Below are 18,166 nucleotides of genomic sequence, written 5' to 3'. Positions count from 1 at the left end.
CTTTTGTAGCATCTTGTCCCCACCAGGCAATGGGAGATGGAACAGAAAAGGAAGCTTAGAGGGAAGCATGAAATCCCAAATTTGTGTAACCGTAACACATTCATCTGTTGTGACATCAATAGAACAAAGGTGAGGGGTGAAGCTGGGAGTGGAGGATATCTCATTGGACTTAGTCATCTTTAATCTGTCAGGATAAAACACTTACCACATATGTGCAAGTTTCTCAAAAGATGTTCTGCGATCCATTGAGTTGCCCAACTTACTTGGGATATGAGAGGGATAGGTGGGCAGAGGAAAAGAAAGAAAGGTCCATAAAAGAAAGAAAGCAAAAATAAAAAGAAATAAAACAAAAGAAAAAAGCAGAAAATAAAAAGATGATGAAATGCAAGGCTGCAACAAAAATGTCATATAAGAAATCAAGGGGAGTACTAGTAGAGAGTCACTAATGAAACACTTTCTATTCTTTTTTTTTTTTTCCTGCAACTAGCAATTTAAAAAAGAAAAGATTTCCTCATATGCATAAAATGAGTGTGATAAGAATAAAATCAGAATAGTGAAAAATGAAGCCAGTGTCAGATGTTACTATACTGTCATTTGTTTGGTCTATAGACTTCTGGAGATAAGCAACAGTCCAGAAGTTCTCAATATTTTACTATCAAGACTATCTCTGATGGTCATCTAGAATATTAATATATGAAATTTCTTCTCAATTGTATAAGTAGCCCTGCTTTAGATGACCTGATAGAAAATATCTTCATTTCGTGTAGTATAAAATGTTTCAAACTCTTAAAAACTGAAAGGTGGTATGATATTCCTAATCCAACCCTGCCCCTATTTCCAATATTTCCATTGATTTAGAGAGAATTAGGACTTTGAGAATGAATATAAGGCTTGAATGATTCTAACATGATTTAATTCACCTTTGCTCACTGTGTACATGTCTTACTGCTAGTGTGTCTATATTCTTTCAGACATTGTAAATACCTGGAACATGGGAATAATCGAACTGGGTAAAAATCTGACCAAAAAATATTTCATAGAAAGGACTATTAAATTTGAGATGAGAATAATGGCAAAAAATCCCACACCCAGTCCATTTTAAGTGATATGATCTATGCCCAAGTAAATAATGGACCAGTGTAATGAAAGAAAGGCCCTTTTAAAAGAAGGCATTTAGAGAATTTTTTTTCTCTCTTTGATAAGTGACTCTTCATTTTTTCCTTAAATTAAATAGAAGATTCATGCAAAATTAAAAATAAGAATTTATAATAAAATTTGGAATATATGAATACATGCAGCAAATAAAAGGAAAAAAAAAAAAAACAAAGGAAAAGGGGGGAAAAAAAGAACTTATTTGACCCTGCAAAAATAGAAAAGGCTTTCTTGGCCAGGAGCTTTAGTCTACCTACCACATACCTAGCAGCGTGGACCCTGCAGAGGAGACTGGACTAATTAATACCAAAAGCTAGGGAAGTTAAAAAAAAAATGGTAAGAAAGACCAATACCTTTTTCTTTGCCTGTAACAGCTCCTGGTAGGCACTGGATCGTATGAAACGTGGGTAGGAATCACTTTTCATCAATTTGTAAATGTGCTCCTAAAATGAAAGAATAGCTTAGATGCTATTTTTATGAATGCTTTAGAAAATCCAAAATGAGGAGAGGAAAGAAGAATAAATACCACCACATGCCATCCAGGTACTAGGAGTAAGGATGAGACAGATCTGATGTGGACTAGATATAATAACAAAAATATTATCAATAGAAATAAGTATGAAGGTGATAATAGATTTCCTTATATTTCTAATATGTCATAGGATTTTCTTTTTCATACTATAAATACTATAGTATCTATCAGTGAATTATTTTATGAAATGGCCCATGTAGACATGGAGAATATAAATTTGACTTAGTCATTTCCAGAATAGAATGCATTGCAAGAAATCCAACATAGCAGTTCTGAACTCAATTATTTTGTTACAAATAATTCTAAAGATAAACCTAGTTGTCCCCTGTGCCAAAATGCAAAACAGAGTTTAAGCAATCTTGCAGATCATTGTGTATCCAATTTGAGTAACTCTAGTTCTAAGATTTATTCTGGGCCCCAGAATATTCAGTTTGCATTTGTCTATATAGCTCATTAAAATGTAAGTTCCTTAAGGACAGCATCTATTTTGTTCTCTTTTATTCCTAACCCTAGCACCATGCCTTATGTAAAGTAAGTACTTAACTAGTCCTTTGTTTGGACTTGAACAGACTAACTGACCTGGAAAGTTGTTCTTCAGCATACTTTGTCCCAAAGCTGAAACCCCAGACCTATTCTGAAGATTTTTTTAGCTAATTGATCTCAGGACCTTACAAATTCTGATTACACAAAAGGAAGTATTGAAGGAAAGAAAGAAAGATGGAAGGAAGGAAGGAAGGAAGGAAGGAAGGAAGGAAGGAAGGAAGGAAGGAAGGAAGGAAGGAAGGAAGGAAGGAAGGAAGGAAAGAAGGAAGGAAGGAAGGAAGGAAGGAACAGAAGAAGGAAGGGAGGGAGGAAGGAAGGACGGAAGGAAAGGAGAAATCTGGTGAAACAAACTTCTTTTGGCTTGGATTGGAAAACTTCCAGGTATTTCAGGTATTAAGCCTTACACTAAAATGCATAGGTTCTTATAATAGTCCCATAATTCATCTAGTTTAAATCTGGGCTCCCTCAGACTAATAATGACTTGGAACTAGTTAGAACTTAGTCATGGTATACCCAGTGGTATCTACCATATACCTTAGGGAAACTGCATGAGCACTTCACAAAAGGAGAACGGGACTTCTATCCAATCAGGAGTTAAGCATTTCCCTTTGCCACATGAATTCTATAAGTTTAAGATTGCACCCTGAATTGGTTTATGTATATCTCTGTGATTGTTATTATGTCATTTCCATCATGTATGACTCTTTATAACCCTATTTGGAGGTATTCTGGGAGAAGATACTGGAGTGGTTATCATTTCCTTCTCCAAATCATTCTACAGATGAGGAATAGAGGTTAAGTGAATGGCTTAGGGGGTCTCAGACCAGATTTAAACTCATGAAGATTAGTCTTTCTGATTCCAGGCGCAGGGCTCTATCCACTGTACCACCGAGCTATTAATTGACTCTAGCTGACAATTTCCATGAACTGTTTATTCAATGAGGAACAGACAAGTTGGAATTTTTGAGCTATAGTCCTTTGAGCTATATAAACTCTTCCTCAAAGTTTCTTTTTGAACCTAGAGGAGAGAAATTATCAGTTGCTCTCTAGGGACCCAATTTGACAGTCTGAGTGGGGATTAGGAGAGTAATACCAGAGGAAGTATTGTATCAGGTTTGAGATGGAATTGGATCAGTTGTTGAAATATTAATATGGAGTTCATTATGAAGAGTCTTTTCTCTTGGGGCTGATTTAAGAAAAAAAAATTGGGTATGTGTATATGTGTGTATGCATATATTCTCTTTAAATCAATAATATGTTTATAATCTGTATTGGTGTAGGGAAGTTAATCATCTATAGTTTCTTATATCAGTGTAATCACACAGCCAAACTAATACACACACACACACACACACACACACACACACACATGAACAACCACAATTTGCAGCACATAGTCTTTAGACATTGCCCTCAGAAGTTAAATGATATTTCTAGAGCCAAATATTCTAACTGCATCCTTAGGCCCTTTGAATATAGGTCTTCTTAATTTGTCAAGACCAGTTATCTATATGCTAATGCAAAACTTTTAAAATGCAACTAGGTTCAATGGGGGAAAAAAGCAATCGAATGTGAGGTGGTATCATGTCATTTGGGAAAATGCTCATAATATTTTTGCTGAACTTCCTATAATCAAACTAACTTTCACTGCTCCAAGAAAAAAAAAAAAGAAATCTCTTCGGACTTTAAATAGGTGTTTCCTACTCATCTGACAAATTATTATCTTCATAAAACATAGAAGGAAAACACTAAAATTTCACCCTGAATAGGGGTAAGAAATCTGCATTGGGTTGGGCATCTGTGTCAAAATTTTTATACTGTTTTCTCATGCATAGCTCTGTTTCATTCAATTGTTTCCATATGGGATAACATGATAGAGCCATTGGAGTTGAGATTGTGGTTTAGTCATTTATACATGTGTTGACTTTTTACCTCCATTGCCCCTATTTCCTCAATCCAGAAGTGAGTGGAAAAATGGATTATATACTGACAATATAAAGAAAGAAAGATCTTCCCATAAGTACTTCTTTAGTCTTATGGTTTAATTTAGGAAAAAGTGATAATTGGTCAGAGATTCTTTGTGTAGATGACATACTCTTATAAAACAGCTTGGAAATTTATTACATATATAAGTTTAAACATTAAAACAGATAATCCTTAAGGGAGAATTTTTCTTTGAAAGTTTTTTTTTTTTTTTTTTCACCTAAAACATCAATTATTTATTGTTGAGAGCATAGGAAGAAACAAACTAAAGTAATTTTTAAGATGGTCCATGGCAATGGATGGGATTGTGACTTAGTCCCAGTTCTACCAGATCTATTTAGTCCTAACCTCTTTCCTGATCTCCATTCTCTAATCTTCAATGGCCTACTGGACATCTCAAACTAACTGTCCCATAGATATCTTACACTCAAAATATCCAAACTAAACCCATTATCACTTCCTCCCACACCCCACCTACACCCATACCCACACCCACATACCCCTACCCTTCTGTTCTTTCTAACTTTGTGGTTACTGTTGAGGGTACTATCATTCTTCTATTTACTATATTATTTAAAAACTTTTGAGAGACATAATTTCTAGGTAATTTAGTTATATTATTAAGAAGACTAGCAGGTTATTAATAAAAGGATAGTCATTTGATCATCTGTCTTAGACCAAAGACAATCATGACTGTGGCCTCACAGTTTATATACTTTTAGATGTTCAATGAAGGGCTGCTAAGGAGATCATGTCATGTATAGACAGAGAAATTATCTCAGACCATCTCTTGAATCTTGGGTTAAATAGATATTAGGAAGGATCTTTCCCCACCCAAGCTTAAGCAGAACACAATAGATTTTCCCACCTTTAAATTAAGTTCCTTATAACTTGGGTGAGGTCTTTTGGGATCTCAGTGATGTCCTTTAAGAGATTGAACTTTCAGGACTTTGGAAGAAGGGGAGAGATCTGAATCTCTCCAAAATATTGGTTATTAATAATTATGGCACTCCACCTAGGATCATAACCTAGATGCCATATTTAATTTTTCACTCTTTATCATTGTCCTTACCCCCCTCCACTTAAAGATACAATCAATCGATAAGTCCTGTCTATTCTATATTTCTAAAATATCTTATATATGCCTTCTTCTCTCCTCTGACATTGCCACCACTCTGTCCAAATCATTTTCTTAGCTGCACATTTTAATTGCTTTCCATCTCAATTCTCACCAATTCTACAGATACATACATACATATATATACACAATTCTACAATATAGATACAATTCTACAGATAGATAGATAAAGATAAAAATTGGCAGCTAGGAAGATAAAATGGAGATGAGAGGAGAAAGAAGTAAATTAAATCCCTGATAATAAGGGGAAGGACTAACAACTAAGTAGGAGAAAATGTAGCAACCTAGCTCAAGAACTCAAAACAGCTAATTTACAAATAACTAAATTAGGGAGGAATGGTCTGCTTTACAAAAGATTACACCTGGGAAAAGATTCCATCCTTTAGTAATTTCTAAATTTAGTCATTTCTCCTAAAATACTTCCATTTTATTACCTATAAAACCTGGAAATACCACAGACATTGAAAGGCAAAATTACAGGAATTGCTATTGAATGAAGATGGAAGGGTTATGGGGAGCTTTTTTGAAATTATGTCCTTAAGAAAACATAATCGATTGACTCCCATACATTCAGACAAAGCTTTCTAAAATTAAGTCCTCCTGCTACTGACCTGAGCATCTTCAAATGTGTACCGTCCTGGCTCCTTCACATTTTGTGTGGTTTTGTCATAACTTTTGGAATCCAAATTAATGGCACTGGGAGCACCTGGAGCCAGAAATTCCTGCCATATTTCCTGGACCCGGGTGGGGACTTCCCGAATAGTTCTTTTCTTCAAGTCTTCCACTGCCAGCCAGAACCTATTGGGAATGAAACAGTAGGCATTTACTCACTAGCTGATTTTTGAAAATCCTTAATGTGCTATTTAGCCATGACACAAACAGCAGGAAACAAAGTTCTCAGTTTCTCTTTTTTCATGATATCAGAACCATCTGTTTCCTCCCACCCCCTCTGAAAAAGCTTCAGAAGGGTAAGGAAGCATAGGTAGGATGAATACTTTTTTCTTTATAGTTTGTAAAAAGAACAGCATATAATTATGTTCTAAAATGACTCTGATATGCTTCATATGTTGAGAAGGAATGAAAATGACAAAAATGCCCTTTTGGAAATAATCCATGCTCAAAGCAGGTCTGACAGAGATTTGCCTCTATCCCAAGGCTTCAGAGTTTAGCAAACAAGTAATAGGACACTGAGGAACTATTCATCATAAAGGATGGAGGTGGTGAATAATGCTAAGGGGGAGAAAGCATTGTGTGGAGGAAACCCTGAGGACTAAAGACACAGGGACAAAATAATACCATATGATTTCATGTTCCTTCCTTAGGATTTTACCTGTTTAAGTCAGTAAGGGAGTGGCTATAGAAAGACTTTTTATTTTCCCTAGGCCTGGAAGATACTAAGCATGTGAATAATCATGATGAAATCCAAAAGCCAGTATTACATGAGGTCCTAGCCAGAATGATTGTTGAGTTATAACTTGTTGTAGGTGATAAGAAGTGAAAGACTGATGTATGAAGCTTCTATTTAGTCAAGTTTTGAAAGGCCAAAAGCATTGAGAAATTTGTAAGGAAGACTGATTGTAAAGTTAAAGGAGCTTGTAATTTAAACTGTAAAGAAGAGGAGTTAGACCGTGTAGTTATTGATACTGTTGAGCACATAGGGATATAAGACTCAGATAATATATAATAGCATGACTGAGTGGTATATTAAATTTTTATCCTTGATAATATCCTATTAAATATTTGTGCTTCATATATATCATAACATAATATGTACATTATATGTGCATATGCAATATATGTATATATAGTTCATATACATATGCACATACACATATATGTTCTCAATTACTTTTCATAACAGCCTTGTGAAGCAGACACTGTTATTGATCCTCATTTTACAGATGAGAATACTGAGGCTTGGAGGAGTTAAACGAGTTGTTCACCATCAAACTGCTAGTATATATTGGAGGCTGAATTCTAATACACATTTTCTTGACTCCAAGACCAATGCTTAATTCACTTCTCTCTCATATTTTTATGCAAACTAATTTCAATGACATTTAAGTAATTCAATTGCTTTTTAAATAAGGAATTTAGTTTTTAAATATAAAGCTTTTGTGTAGAAATGTTTATTTTATCCCATCTCTTCTATTTATCCATTTTTAGACTAAATTTAAATCATAGACCTATTCTTTTGGATTTTGAGGAGACAGAACAGTACCTCTTTTGGGAAATTGAGGGGAAGAGCAAAGAAACTTGTATTTAAGAATAATTTCTCCTGCCCAAAACATGTTAAGAACAGTTGATGGTGACTTACATCAGAGGCACATGGCAGAGATAGAAAGATGTTCAAATTTGACCCAGAAAGTTAGTTTATTGACAATGTTCATGAATGCAAACCTGTGGAAGAAGAATTTCCTGTGCTAAATGATCTAGAAAGCTAGTCATTTAGTCAGAAAAAGGAGATTCCTGGAGAATATTCGTTTTGGGAATTGATTCATGGGCAACCCTAAGTCTAGCTCAAGATTTTGTGGAGTGGGCCTTCTGGAAAAGGAAGTTTTCTGCTGTCATGTGTGCCTTGGTAACAAGATATTCTTTAGAATTTCTGTTTAGTTTCCTATTGGGAAAGAACAAAGTTGCTAAGTTACTCAGACAAGGCAAGTCTGATAGGAAAGGGATTGCTTATTTAGCAGCTCTCAAAGTATATTTACCTTTGGGAGAGGTGATTTAAACCACAAAGTAAGTCTACTTCAATAACTGGCGTATCCCATATGACTAGTAGCAATTGAAGGAGATTGATGTATATTTGTATGTGTGAGTGTGTTTTAATGCAATTCTGTTTCAATAAGCTTGGTTAAAAGAATTGTGCAATTTCCTAAAGTGATCCAACCTACTATCTCTCCTCCTCCTGTTTAAAGCTGGGCACAGCTCATTGTTCATCTGCAGCATCTGTCCCAGATAGGTTTATACTGGTGAATGCCCTCATAAGGTTGTTAATCCAAACCTCCTCAGAGTTTTCTATGGCAACCAATAAAAATGAAGTGTTTCAAATAATAAAAAAAATGTTTAAATGAAAAATTGATAAACTGAAACAATCCCCTAAACAATAGTTTATGTAAAAAAAAAAAAAACAAAAACAAAAAACAACCCAATAACATACACAGTTTTGTAAAATAACAAAATGTAAACTATTATATCCAATATTATTTTCAGTAAAACTTTCCTCAGGTGTCCTGAAAGTCACCTCAGAATGACCTGAAGTTGTTAAGAAAACTGAGGCCCACAAAAAGGCCTATTGGGGGAAGAAGAAGTGTCAAAAGAGATACAGAAGCTTTCCTCCAAAGTTTCCCAAATATTGAGCTGATTTTGGCAATAACATCTATCTACCTCATCATCTATGTGGACATTCTTGAAAAGCATACTATCAAGGCAAGTAAACTTATTCCATAGCATTCAAAATTTCTCTATTGGTTGCAATTGATCATTTCACATAGGGTGGTATGGTATGGCTAGTGGGAAACCTGTTTTTTTGATGTTAATTTTCAGGTCACAAATAACAGAGAATACATCCACACTTGTGGGATCTCGGGCTCATAGGCTTTCCTGAGTGCACAGCCATCTGCAAACAAAAAGCTGCTCACCAACTCTGCCTCCACTTTAGTCTTCTCAAGTTAAATAATTTACTGTCAGCCCAGTAGCTGACCTTGATGCCATTTTTATCCTCATTGGGAGGATAAAACATCTGAGACATCTGATGACATCTGAGAATAATGCTAAAAACATTATGCTAAAAATCTTGAGAGCAAGCACACAGCCCTACTTCACTCCACTGGTAAGTAGAAAAGCCTGAAAGCATCATCCATTGGTCAGAACCTGTGTAAAATGCCATTATGGAACTAGAGTACAATACTGATGAATTTTTCCAGGCTTATAAAATTATGCCATGATGTTCAAACAAGCCGTCACGATTGAGAGCATCAAAAGTCTTGGTCAGATCAACTAACACTGTGTACAAACCTTGACTCTGCTCCTGGCATTTCTCCAGAAATTGTCAGGCAGCAAACATCATAATGACTATTCCTTGACTCTTTCTGAAGCAACATTAGCTCTTGGGTAGATGACCATCTTCCAGACAAAGGATTAATTTTTTTTTTTTTTTTTTTTTTTTTTGCCAACAGTCACTATTATGGAGCTCTCCCATGATTGTCACAGCACAATCTTTTTTTTTCCCCCCATATTAAATGATGTAAATTTAGCCTATTTGAATTTAGCAAATAATGGACTGATATGGATTACATGGTAAAACAATTAGTAGGATTCAGGACTGGAATGATTCAGTGTCAAATTGATATCTATATCTGACATGATTTTTCTCCAACATTTTTATCAATATCAACATGATAAAAAGCTAGATGAAATCACCACATTTGCAAATAGGACAAAATTGAAAGAGATATATAACTGAAAATAATAGCCAGACTTTTAAAAAATTGTGAGAGACTAGAAAAATTTGCTAAATCTAAAAAAAAAAAAAATTCAATATAGATTCACGAATTTTCTAACACTTGAGTTTAAAAAATCAACTTCACAAGTAGAAGATGGAGAAATAGCAATATCTGGAAAGGATAAAGATCATTTTTCCTGGCATCTCACTATTTTCCTACTTCTTTTCTTCTTACTGTGGAGATGCCTCTGCACTGGCAGCTCCCTTCTTCGATTGACAAATTCTTGTCAAGAATTACTAATTAAGGAAGTACTTGGGCTATCCATGTCTAGGTCCATTCTTGACTCTCCAGAATTTTCACCGTGTCCATAAGAGATATGGTGTCTTCCTCCCTTAGAGATAGGAATTTTTCATTTCCTTTTCATTTGCTTTTATTTATATACAGTGCCTGGCCCATTGTGTGAACTAAAAATGTTCTCTGTCTCTGTCCATCTCTGTCTCTGTCTCTCTCTTTCTTTCTCTGTCTATATCTGTGTCTGTGACTCTGTCCTGCTGTCTCTTGACTCTCTCTTTATGTAAGTGAACTGCAAGTTCAATATCAATTAGCAATGTGATGTGGCAACCATCAAAGCTCATCAGATCTTGGGCTTTTTCCAGGAATAAGGAATTTGTATTTGATTTTGATGAGACTATATGTGGGTATTGTATTCATTTCTGGGTGTTCCAGTTTAAAAGGACATTTATATATGGAAAACACATATAGGAATGCAATTAGAATGAGAAAGGATGTTGACTTCATCTTATAGGAGTATTACTTGAAAGAGTTGACTTGTTTAACCAGGAGACAAGAAGGAAGAGAGCATCTAAATAAGTTGCCTTCAAGTATCTGAAGGGCTTCAAGTGGGCTAGAGATTAGACACTCTTATTTGACCGTCATGGCAAAAGCAGTATCAATTGATAGAAGTTGTAAATCAATAAATTTAGGCGTAATGTAAGGAATAAACTTACTAAAAATCATATTTGTGCAAAAGTAGAAATAAATGCCTCATTTTACTGGGTTTTTCATTTTTTTTCCAAAAAGAAATTAGATGACTGACTCCTTGTCTGATATAATATGGAAGGGATTCCTTTAAGATATTGGTTTGATTAAGTGACCAATAAATTGTATCTGTCTCTCTCTCATACACACATATACACACACACACATATATACACATACTCTCCAAGCACATACTCTGTCAGGAATCGTGTTCTGGAGATACAAATATGTGAGAAATGCCCATTTCTCTTATATTTAATAACTTATTAGTGAATGAGGACTAATGTTTTTTCCTTTTTTTCTACTTCCTCACCCAGAAGCAAACCAGTACGGGAAATGTCTCTTCAAGATATACTCAGGCCATGATCTAATCAGACAATAAAAGAAATTCCAATTGTGGACTCATGGATATATTCCTTTTTGTTGTTTTTGCTCAGACAGGTCTGGGAAGAATTGATTTTCCCTTTTGACAAGACAGAAGATATGGAAATTGATGTCTCTTTGATAAAGATTTGGGTACCCAAGTCACTGTACCCCCAAAACAGTCATTTTGATATATTTCATCTCCATTTGCGTTTACCAATCAGAATTGATTGTCATATCTCAGGAATACTTACTTTTGAAGGACATATATATTGTGAGTGCATTGCCAACAAGGATCCAAGAGAGACAGCCAAATGACCATCCTTTTATTAACAAATGTGCTGGACTTATTAATAAAATGATTAAATTACCCAGAATTATGTCTTGAAATGTTTTCATCATCACAACATATTTTCAAAGCGCTTATATTCTAATTGTATTCTAATAAAGAAAGACAAATGAAAGAGAAAGTGGAAAGCAAAAGGGAGGTGGTACAAAGTTTCTGATGAGTTGAACAAATTAAGAGAGTAAGTTTATCTGAGAGATGAAGTGAACATAGCTGGAGCTCCTCATGTAACAGTGATTCTAGCCAGGGATTCCCCCCAGAAGGAAAGTCTCTATCACCCAATGTCTCTATTTCCCAAGTGCTCATGAGTTTCTCTCACTTTTAACTACTCAGAGACACATACACACACACATATATACACCTCTTGCAGATAGACCTAAGAGGTAATGGTAAAGGTGGTCAGTCAAGGGAAATTAATTTACATATCTGGGAAACTACAAATTAGCTTTTTGTCTTCAAATTAGACCATTCCCTGACAGTCTGAAACATTTTGTGCCAGACACAAAACAGTTTGTATCTATCTTAGTTTTTATCTACCATGAAGCTCATATAAAATGTGAAACTTTATGGCAGATACAGATTTCTGATTTGCATTCTCAGGGTGTGTTTGTGGTTATCCTGGACAATCTGTGGAATGTTAGGCATGTTCTCTCAAAGACAGAGGGTGATTTGGGGCCATGGTATAAAGGAGGGAACACAGAATTGTCTTCCTGAATAACTTGAATATTCTTTATAGGAGGATCTGTAAAACCTTCTTATAGAAGTAACTATGCCAGTGATTGCTAAATTCCATTGAAAGGGAGGAAAAAATCTATTGAACTTCAAAGAAAGAAAATTTTAATTTTATGAGAATACTTAAGTCTGTAAAAAGTTAAAGAGCATATCGAGTTTCCAGAGAAAAATAATGGGGAAACTTTAAAATTGCATTTTAAATGTGCTAGAAAGTCAGGACTCTGGTTAATGGTCTTTAAACTGTCAAAGAACATAGCAGTGACTCAGAGCAAAACTAGTTTCTTTCCAGGTGTCCAGTAAGTTATGAGACTTCCAAAATATGTGAAAATAATATTCATACCAGATGTGCAGGCTGAATACTATTGTTCACCTGTCACAGACTAAGTTCAGCTGGTTTCTGCTTCCAGCTGCTGGTTTGCTATTTTGACATTTGGAAAGTTAAAACAAAAGAAAGAGAAAGGGAAAAAAAAAAAAAAAAAAAAAACAAAACTTCTGCCTTTTAGATTTTTCTCAAATTATATGATAAATATTTAACATCAGGTCTCCTTCCTCCTTTGCTAGATCACTATACCTACCTTTGCTTCAAAAGTGCTAAGAGAATGCATAGATACTATTTGCAACTATATGAATACTATAAGGTATGACCAAATAAGCTATTGAGGATCCTCAAGTCCAATAGAATTCAAGCTAACAATTTTCTTTGCTCATTGCATCCATTTCAGGGCTAGAAAAAAATATTGCAAATCTAAAATGATTATTGAATCACAAAAATCAATTGCTAAATATGAGGGATGCCGGGGATAGACAGACAGGTAGGAAAGTAAGTTCACCAAGAGTGGGAACATATTTTTTGATTGTTCTGAAAAGTGTCTAAAATTTTTGAAGTATTAGGTGGATATTTGATTATGAGCAACTAGCTGGTGCAGTGGATAGAGTGGAAGCCTGGAGTCAGGAACACACCATCATGAGTTCAAATATGGCTTCAGATGCTTACTATGTGACCCTGAGCAAGTCACTTAACCCTGTTTGCCTCAGTTTTCTCATTTGTAAGATGAACTAGCGAAGGAAATGACAAATCACAACAATATATCTGTCAAGCCCAAATGAACTCACAAAGAGTTGGATACAATGGAAATGACTCAACAACAACAAAAAAAGTATTTGACTGTGTTGTTCTTTTTTTCCCTCTGGTCAGTGATGAAGCAGCAGGATTAACATCAAAAGAAATACAAATTTTTGTTCCTTGGGATAGGGGAAAAAACACATTTACTGAAGATAGTTAAGAAAATAATTCTTCTTTCAATTATGGTATAAGATCAAAGAATTTAGACTTTTACCTCAAATTTTCTGAACTGAATTCTGACTCTAGAAATTTGAGGAACTGTTCTCTCCCAACTGGATCTTTCAATGCTTCATCCATGCCAAAACCCCACCGTTTAACTCTCTGTTGGCCAGGTTCTTTGCTGTAGGTACAAAACAGGTCAACAAAAATTATTCCAGACTAAATACTTTTTTCCAGTTCTCTCATACTACCACATTTATCAAGAAGCCCGATTAATGTTGAAGTTTAGCCTTTAATCTTTCTCATCCTTCATTTAGTTAAGCCTGTTGTTCAAAGATAAATGAAATTATATGCATATAATCACATTGTGAAAAAGGGGGGATCAAATAGCTGTATGATGTTGTGAAGTGTGTAGAACAAAGGAGAAAGGTACTTGCCTGTTGTTCCTACCATCAGAGAGCCTGAGGCTGGTACATCTCTTGAGCTTGATTTTCAGAGCTTCAATGTGCTAATCAGATCAAGTGTCTACATTAAAATTAGCCTTAATATTGTGAGTCTCCAGAAGTGAGAGGAAGTGGCTACCATATTGTATAAGTAGGCATGAACTAGCCCAATTCAGAAAATAAGGGACTAGGTCAAATCCGTCATGCAAATCAGAGATGAACTAGGACTGGAAGTATCCCAAGTGCTTATAGTTTGGGTAAGGTAGAAAGAGAACTTGTGTGTTTTGTTTGTTTTGTTTTGTTTTTTTATGTATGGGAATGGAGATTGAGACATGAGTTTTAGTCTCTGAGGCTCTAACCCTAATTAGCTGGCATTTACCCTCTCCCTCTGTGTCCTTCCCTCATGCCTAAGGTTCCTGCCAAATTAAATAATTCTATAGTGAATAGATTGAATTATCCTGGACTTGCTAAAACAATTATGGATCACTGGCTGGATGTAGAAGAAAGGTCATGGAATCTATTTAGGCATCGATATTACACTAAATCCTTATTTTATAAAGTGAGTGCTGTTATTTGGTGACTTTTATTTAGTACTATCTTGTGTTGTTATTCAGGTGACTTCTCTTCTATGTGCTCTTGGATGATTCTTCCTCCAGCTATAATGAAAAGGACAGGATCGGGAAATTCTAGTGGCTTGTCTCTAAAGTAAATTCATTTAACTGCATGTTGGGATTTTCTTATATATGTTCTAAGCATTTTACATATCTATGTCATCTATAAAAACACACATATGTACCATAATATATAGTGTTATATACATAATAAATGATATATAATTATAGTCTATAATTTTCTGTGTCATAGCTTTCTTCCTCCCTTTCTCCTTTCATTAAAGGTAACCATAACCCTAAATGTATTTATTTCAGCCAGAAATTCCCATCATTTCAGAAGTATCACTCAAATTATTTGGATTAAGCTGAGGGGTCACTGGTTCATGTAGTAGATGAGTGTTCATACATTAGGGATTACTGGAGGTGAGAGAGAATGCTTTAGGAGCTAATCAATTTGGATCAGTTTCAGAAATGGAAATCCCTCTCCCTTTTGTGAGTAAGTCTTTAAAACCATTGTGTTATGTCCCTGCAGCTTATGGAAGTAGATGTGAGCCATTACAGGGCCCAGAAAAATGCTTCTAGTTCAAAGGAACAAGGGGAAGAGAAATACATCATTGACTATCATACTCCTATAGAAAAACTAATGCTTCTTAAAATGTAAAAAAATCTAGGATTCTTTTCATTTAGAGGAAATCCTCAGATAAAACTTTCTGTCAAAAAGAGAGTTAAAAGTCACCAACCTTGCTTCAAGTTCCCAAAAAGTGGTATCATCTGACATCCATGGATTAGAAGGATCAGGTGGTACAAGAAAGGGATCATATTCAACATACTGTTCTGTGTAGCTCAGTAGACTAGGAACAAGTAAAAGAAGCACATACTAAACAATTTTATAGTTTCTCTAATTATAATCCAATACAGCTCAAATGAAAGAAGTTGCAAGACATTTTACCAAGGCAATCCAAGTTATTTAACAGTATAGCTGGAGATTCAAATTTCATATCATTTTCAATACTTCCATAATTCTATTTTGTATACATGGACTCATTTTTATTAATAAACTCAGAGGACTGGTAAATAATAGCAATAAAGATATTGATTATGGATAAGTTTCATAACTAGGCACATACTGACAAATATTTAACTGTCTCCAAAAAAGTATACATGACATACTTTTCACCTTAATTTGCATTATTAATATTTTCTCTATCATTTACCACTGCAAAGTGGCAGTATATATATGATTGTATCATATATATGTGGCATATATTTGTAGTTTTGCCAATACCCGAGATACAATGCTCATATTAAAGATTTCACTACTGGGATTCTTGAGCCAGCAGGAGTTGGCTTCAGCATACATGTGAAGTCACATCCATTCTTCATCTTCATGTTTTCTACTTATGAAGTGATTGGCTCAACTATTGATTGAGAACTGAGTATCTCTCACCCATGAAGTGTTAAAAATAAGATTTTAAGTAAGATTTCAACTTCAAAGATAGAAATGACTTGAGAAGTCATCTGTTCCAATTTTCTCACTTTATAGATGAAGAAATTATGGATTAAGAAGACAAGAAGATTAAATAATATGTCCAATGTCGCATAAAATAGTAAAGGTAGGATTTGAAGCAGAATTAGTGGCAAATAGGGGGAGTAGTGGATAGAATGCTGGGAGTAAAGTCAGAAAGACCTGAATTCAACTCTGGTTTCAGATTTAATCTGGTTTGATCAAAAGAAGCATCATATGAACTATATGACCCTAAATAAGTCCTTTAACCTCTGATCTAGTTGTGAGAACCAAATGAAATAATATTTGATTCATAAAGCATTTAGTACAATATTTGGCACATAGTAAATACTTATTTCATCCCCTGCTACCATGGTGGGGAAATACAGTATGGCATATCAATTATGAAGAATGGATCTAAATGTGGATAGAGAAAATCATTAAAATGTAGCCCTCTGGCTCAAACAAAGAAAGCAATTTGGTGATAAAGCAATATAGCAACTCTTATGTCTTTTACCAAAGGAAAAAAAAAAGACGTGAAACCCCTCAAAGCATATCACTTTTTGATTTTTAGTTGTATTTTATTTTGAATTTAAGAAATAAAATAAGTATTTCCAAAGTAGAATAGGAAAAAAAAAAGACAATTGTACATGAAACTGCAAATCTACTATGTATAACTTGTAACATTTCCTCCTTTTTTTTTTTTTTGCCTCCCCCTCATTGTCCTAGAGATGGCTATTATTAGATGGAAATATATGGGTGTCTATATATGCACATACATATTACAGACACATATGTGTACAAATACACACATATATACATATACATGCATACACACATATATGTTTATATGTAAGACCACTTTTATTTAACACTTTTTCCCCTGGATGCAGAAAGGATCTTCCTTCATATGTTCTTTGTAATTAATTTGGGTATTTATAATAGTCAAAATGACTTAATCCTTCAAAATTGTTCTTAAAATAATGTTATTGTTACTTTATTGAATTGAACTAGGAAAGTGGAAGCTTCCCTCTTACCTAGAGTAAAGAGATTCAGATCTAAGTCTCTATCTTAAGTGGAATTGAGATGCTTCCCATACATGTGGGGATCCAAGTAAGGAATTATCATTCCATCCAAGTAACTCAGATCCCTTTTTTGTTCTTTTTGAGAAGTCTTGAATTATTCACCTCAGTTTTATCCTGTAATGCCACATTTCCCTGCCATCTTTGATACATTTCCTTCCTATCTTTAATTTATGACTTTAAAAGGGCAAGATCTTAAAATCCTTACCTATCAGCAACTTTGGACATTTTTAACCGGTGTCTGTCTAACTGTATTTGCCAGTATTTTATCTGGGGGAAAAAAAGAAGGAGAAGCAGTTACAGGGTGTCATAGATATTTTCTTTTACTCACATAATTTCCATTTCCAAATTCTAAATCTGTGCAGTGCTGAACTGGCATTTGATGAAATCAGTAAAATAAATAGAATCAAAAAATATCTAATGGAGATAACATTCTTCTTCAAATAACTAATTTACTCTTTAGTGCAATCTAGTTATGAGAACTGAAACCAATGAGAAGACAGTTGAATCCACTAAAGGCAGACTTTTTTTTTTTTTTTTTTTTTTTTTTTTTTTTTAGGATTCTACCGGATTTAATAAAATAAGGCAACATCTTTTTTTTAGCTTAGAAAGCAAATGACTTCTTCACCACCCCACCAAGTTAACAAAAAGCAAAGAATAGTCATATTTTAACTGATATTTCATTCAAAAATGAAATCATTTCATCATTTGTACTTTCAATCTTTTTTCCAATTCTGACTCACTGCCTCTGAAGGCCAGACAAATGAAAGATCAGAGACACTTCTTAGAAAAATATCTGATCTTCAAACTTCCCTGACTTGACTGCCTCACCCTATATACAAAATCACATGAATAAAAAATAATGCTGAATAAATAAATAAAAAACAAAAAAGTATGTGTATAAATAAATAAAGCATATCACCACGGCCCTAATTTAATTTATCTTTCATAATTATCTAGCTCCCTCTCTCA

At 34.4% G+C, this 18,166-nt stretch overlaps 1 protein-coding gene across 10 annotated transcripts in view; it reads right to left on the bottom strand.

Moving 5' to 3' along the window:
- RGS7 (regulator of G protein signaling 7) overlaps positions 1-18,166 on the bottom strand; it is a 677,137-nt gene that overhangs the window by 13,260 nt on the left and 645,711 nt on the right. For 5 of the 10 annotated variants that reach the window (XM_051993522.1, XM_051993525.1, XM_051993520.1 and 2 more), the window contains 6 exons: positions 17,403-17,464; positions 15,349-15,459; positions 13,610-13,735; positions 5,960-6,146; positions 1,506-1,595; positions 206-258 (listed from right to left, as the gene is read on the bottom strand). In XM_051993522.1, the coding sequence (XP_051849482.1) occupies positions 206-258; positions 1,506-1,595; positions 5,960-6,146; positions 13,610-13,735; positions 15,349-15,459; positions 17,403-17,464 (629 nt within the window). Of the gene's footprint in view, positions 1-205; positions 263-1,505; positions 1,596-5,959; positions 6,147-13,609; positions 13,736-15,348; positions 15,460-17,402; positions 17,465-18,166 lie in introns of those variants that run through there. The other 5 variants (XM_051993526.1, XM_051993523.1, XM_051993519.1 and 2 more) reach the window with 2 other exon arrangements.

The sequence above is a fragment of the Antechinus flavipes genome, chromosome 4, assembly GCF_016432865.1.
Source record: "Antechinus flavipes isolate AdamAnt ecotype Samford, QLD, Australia chromosome 4, AdamAnt_v2, whole genome shotgun sequence".
NCBI classification, from domain to species: domain Eukaryota; kingdom Metazoa; phylum Chordata; class Mammalia; order Dasyuromorphia; family Dasyuridae; genus Antechinus; species Antechinus flavipes.
Note: the sequence above shows the minus strand (reverse complement) of the source record. Positions and strands in the feature narration are given on the sequence as shown.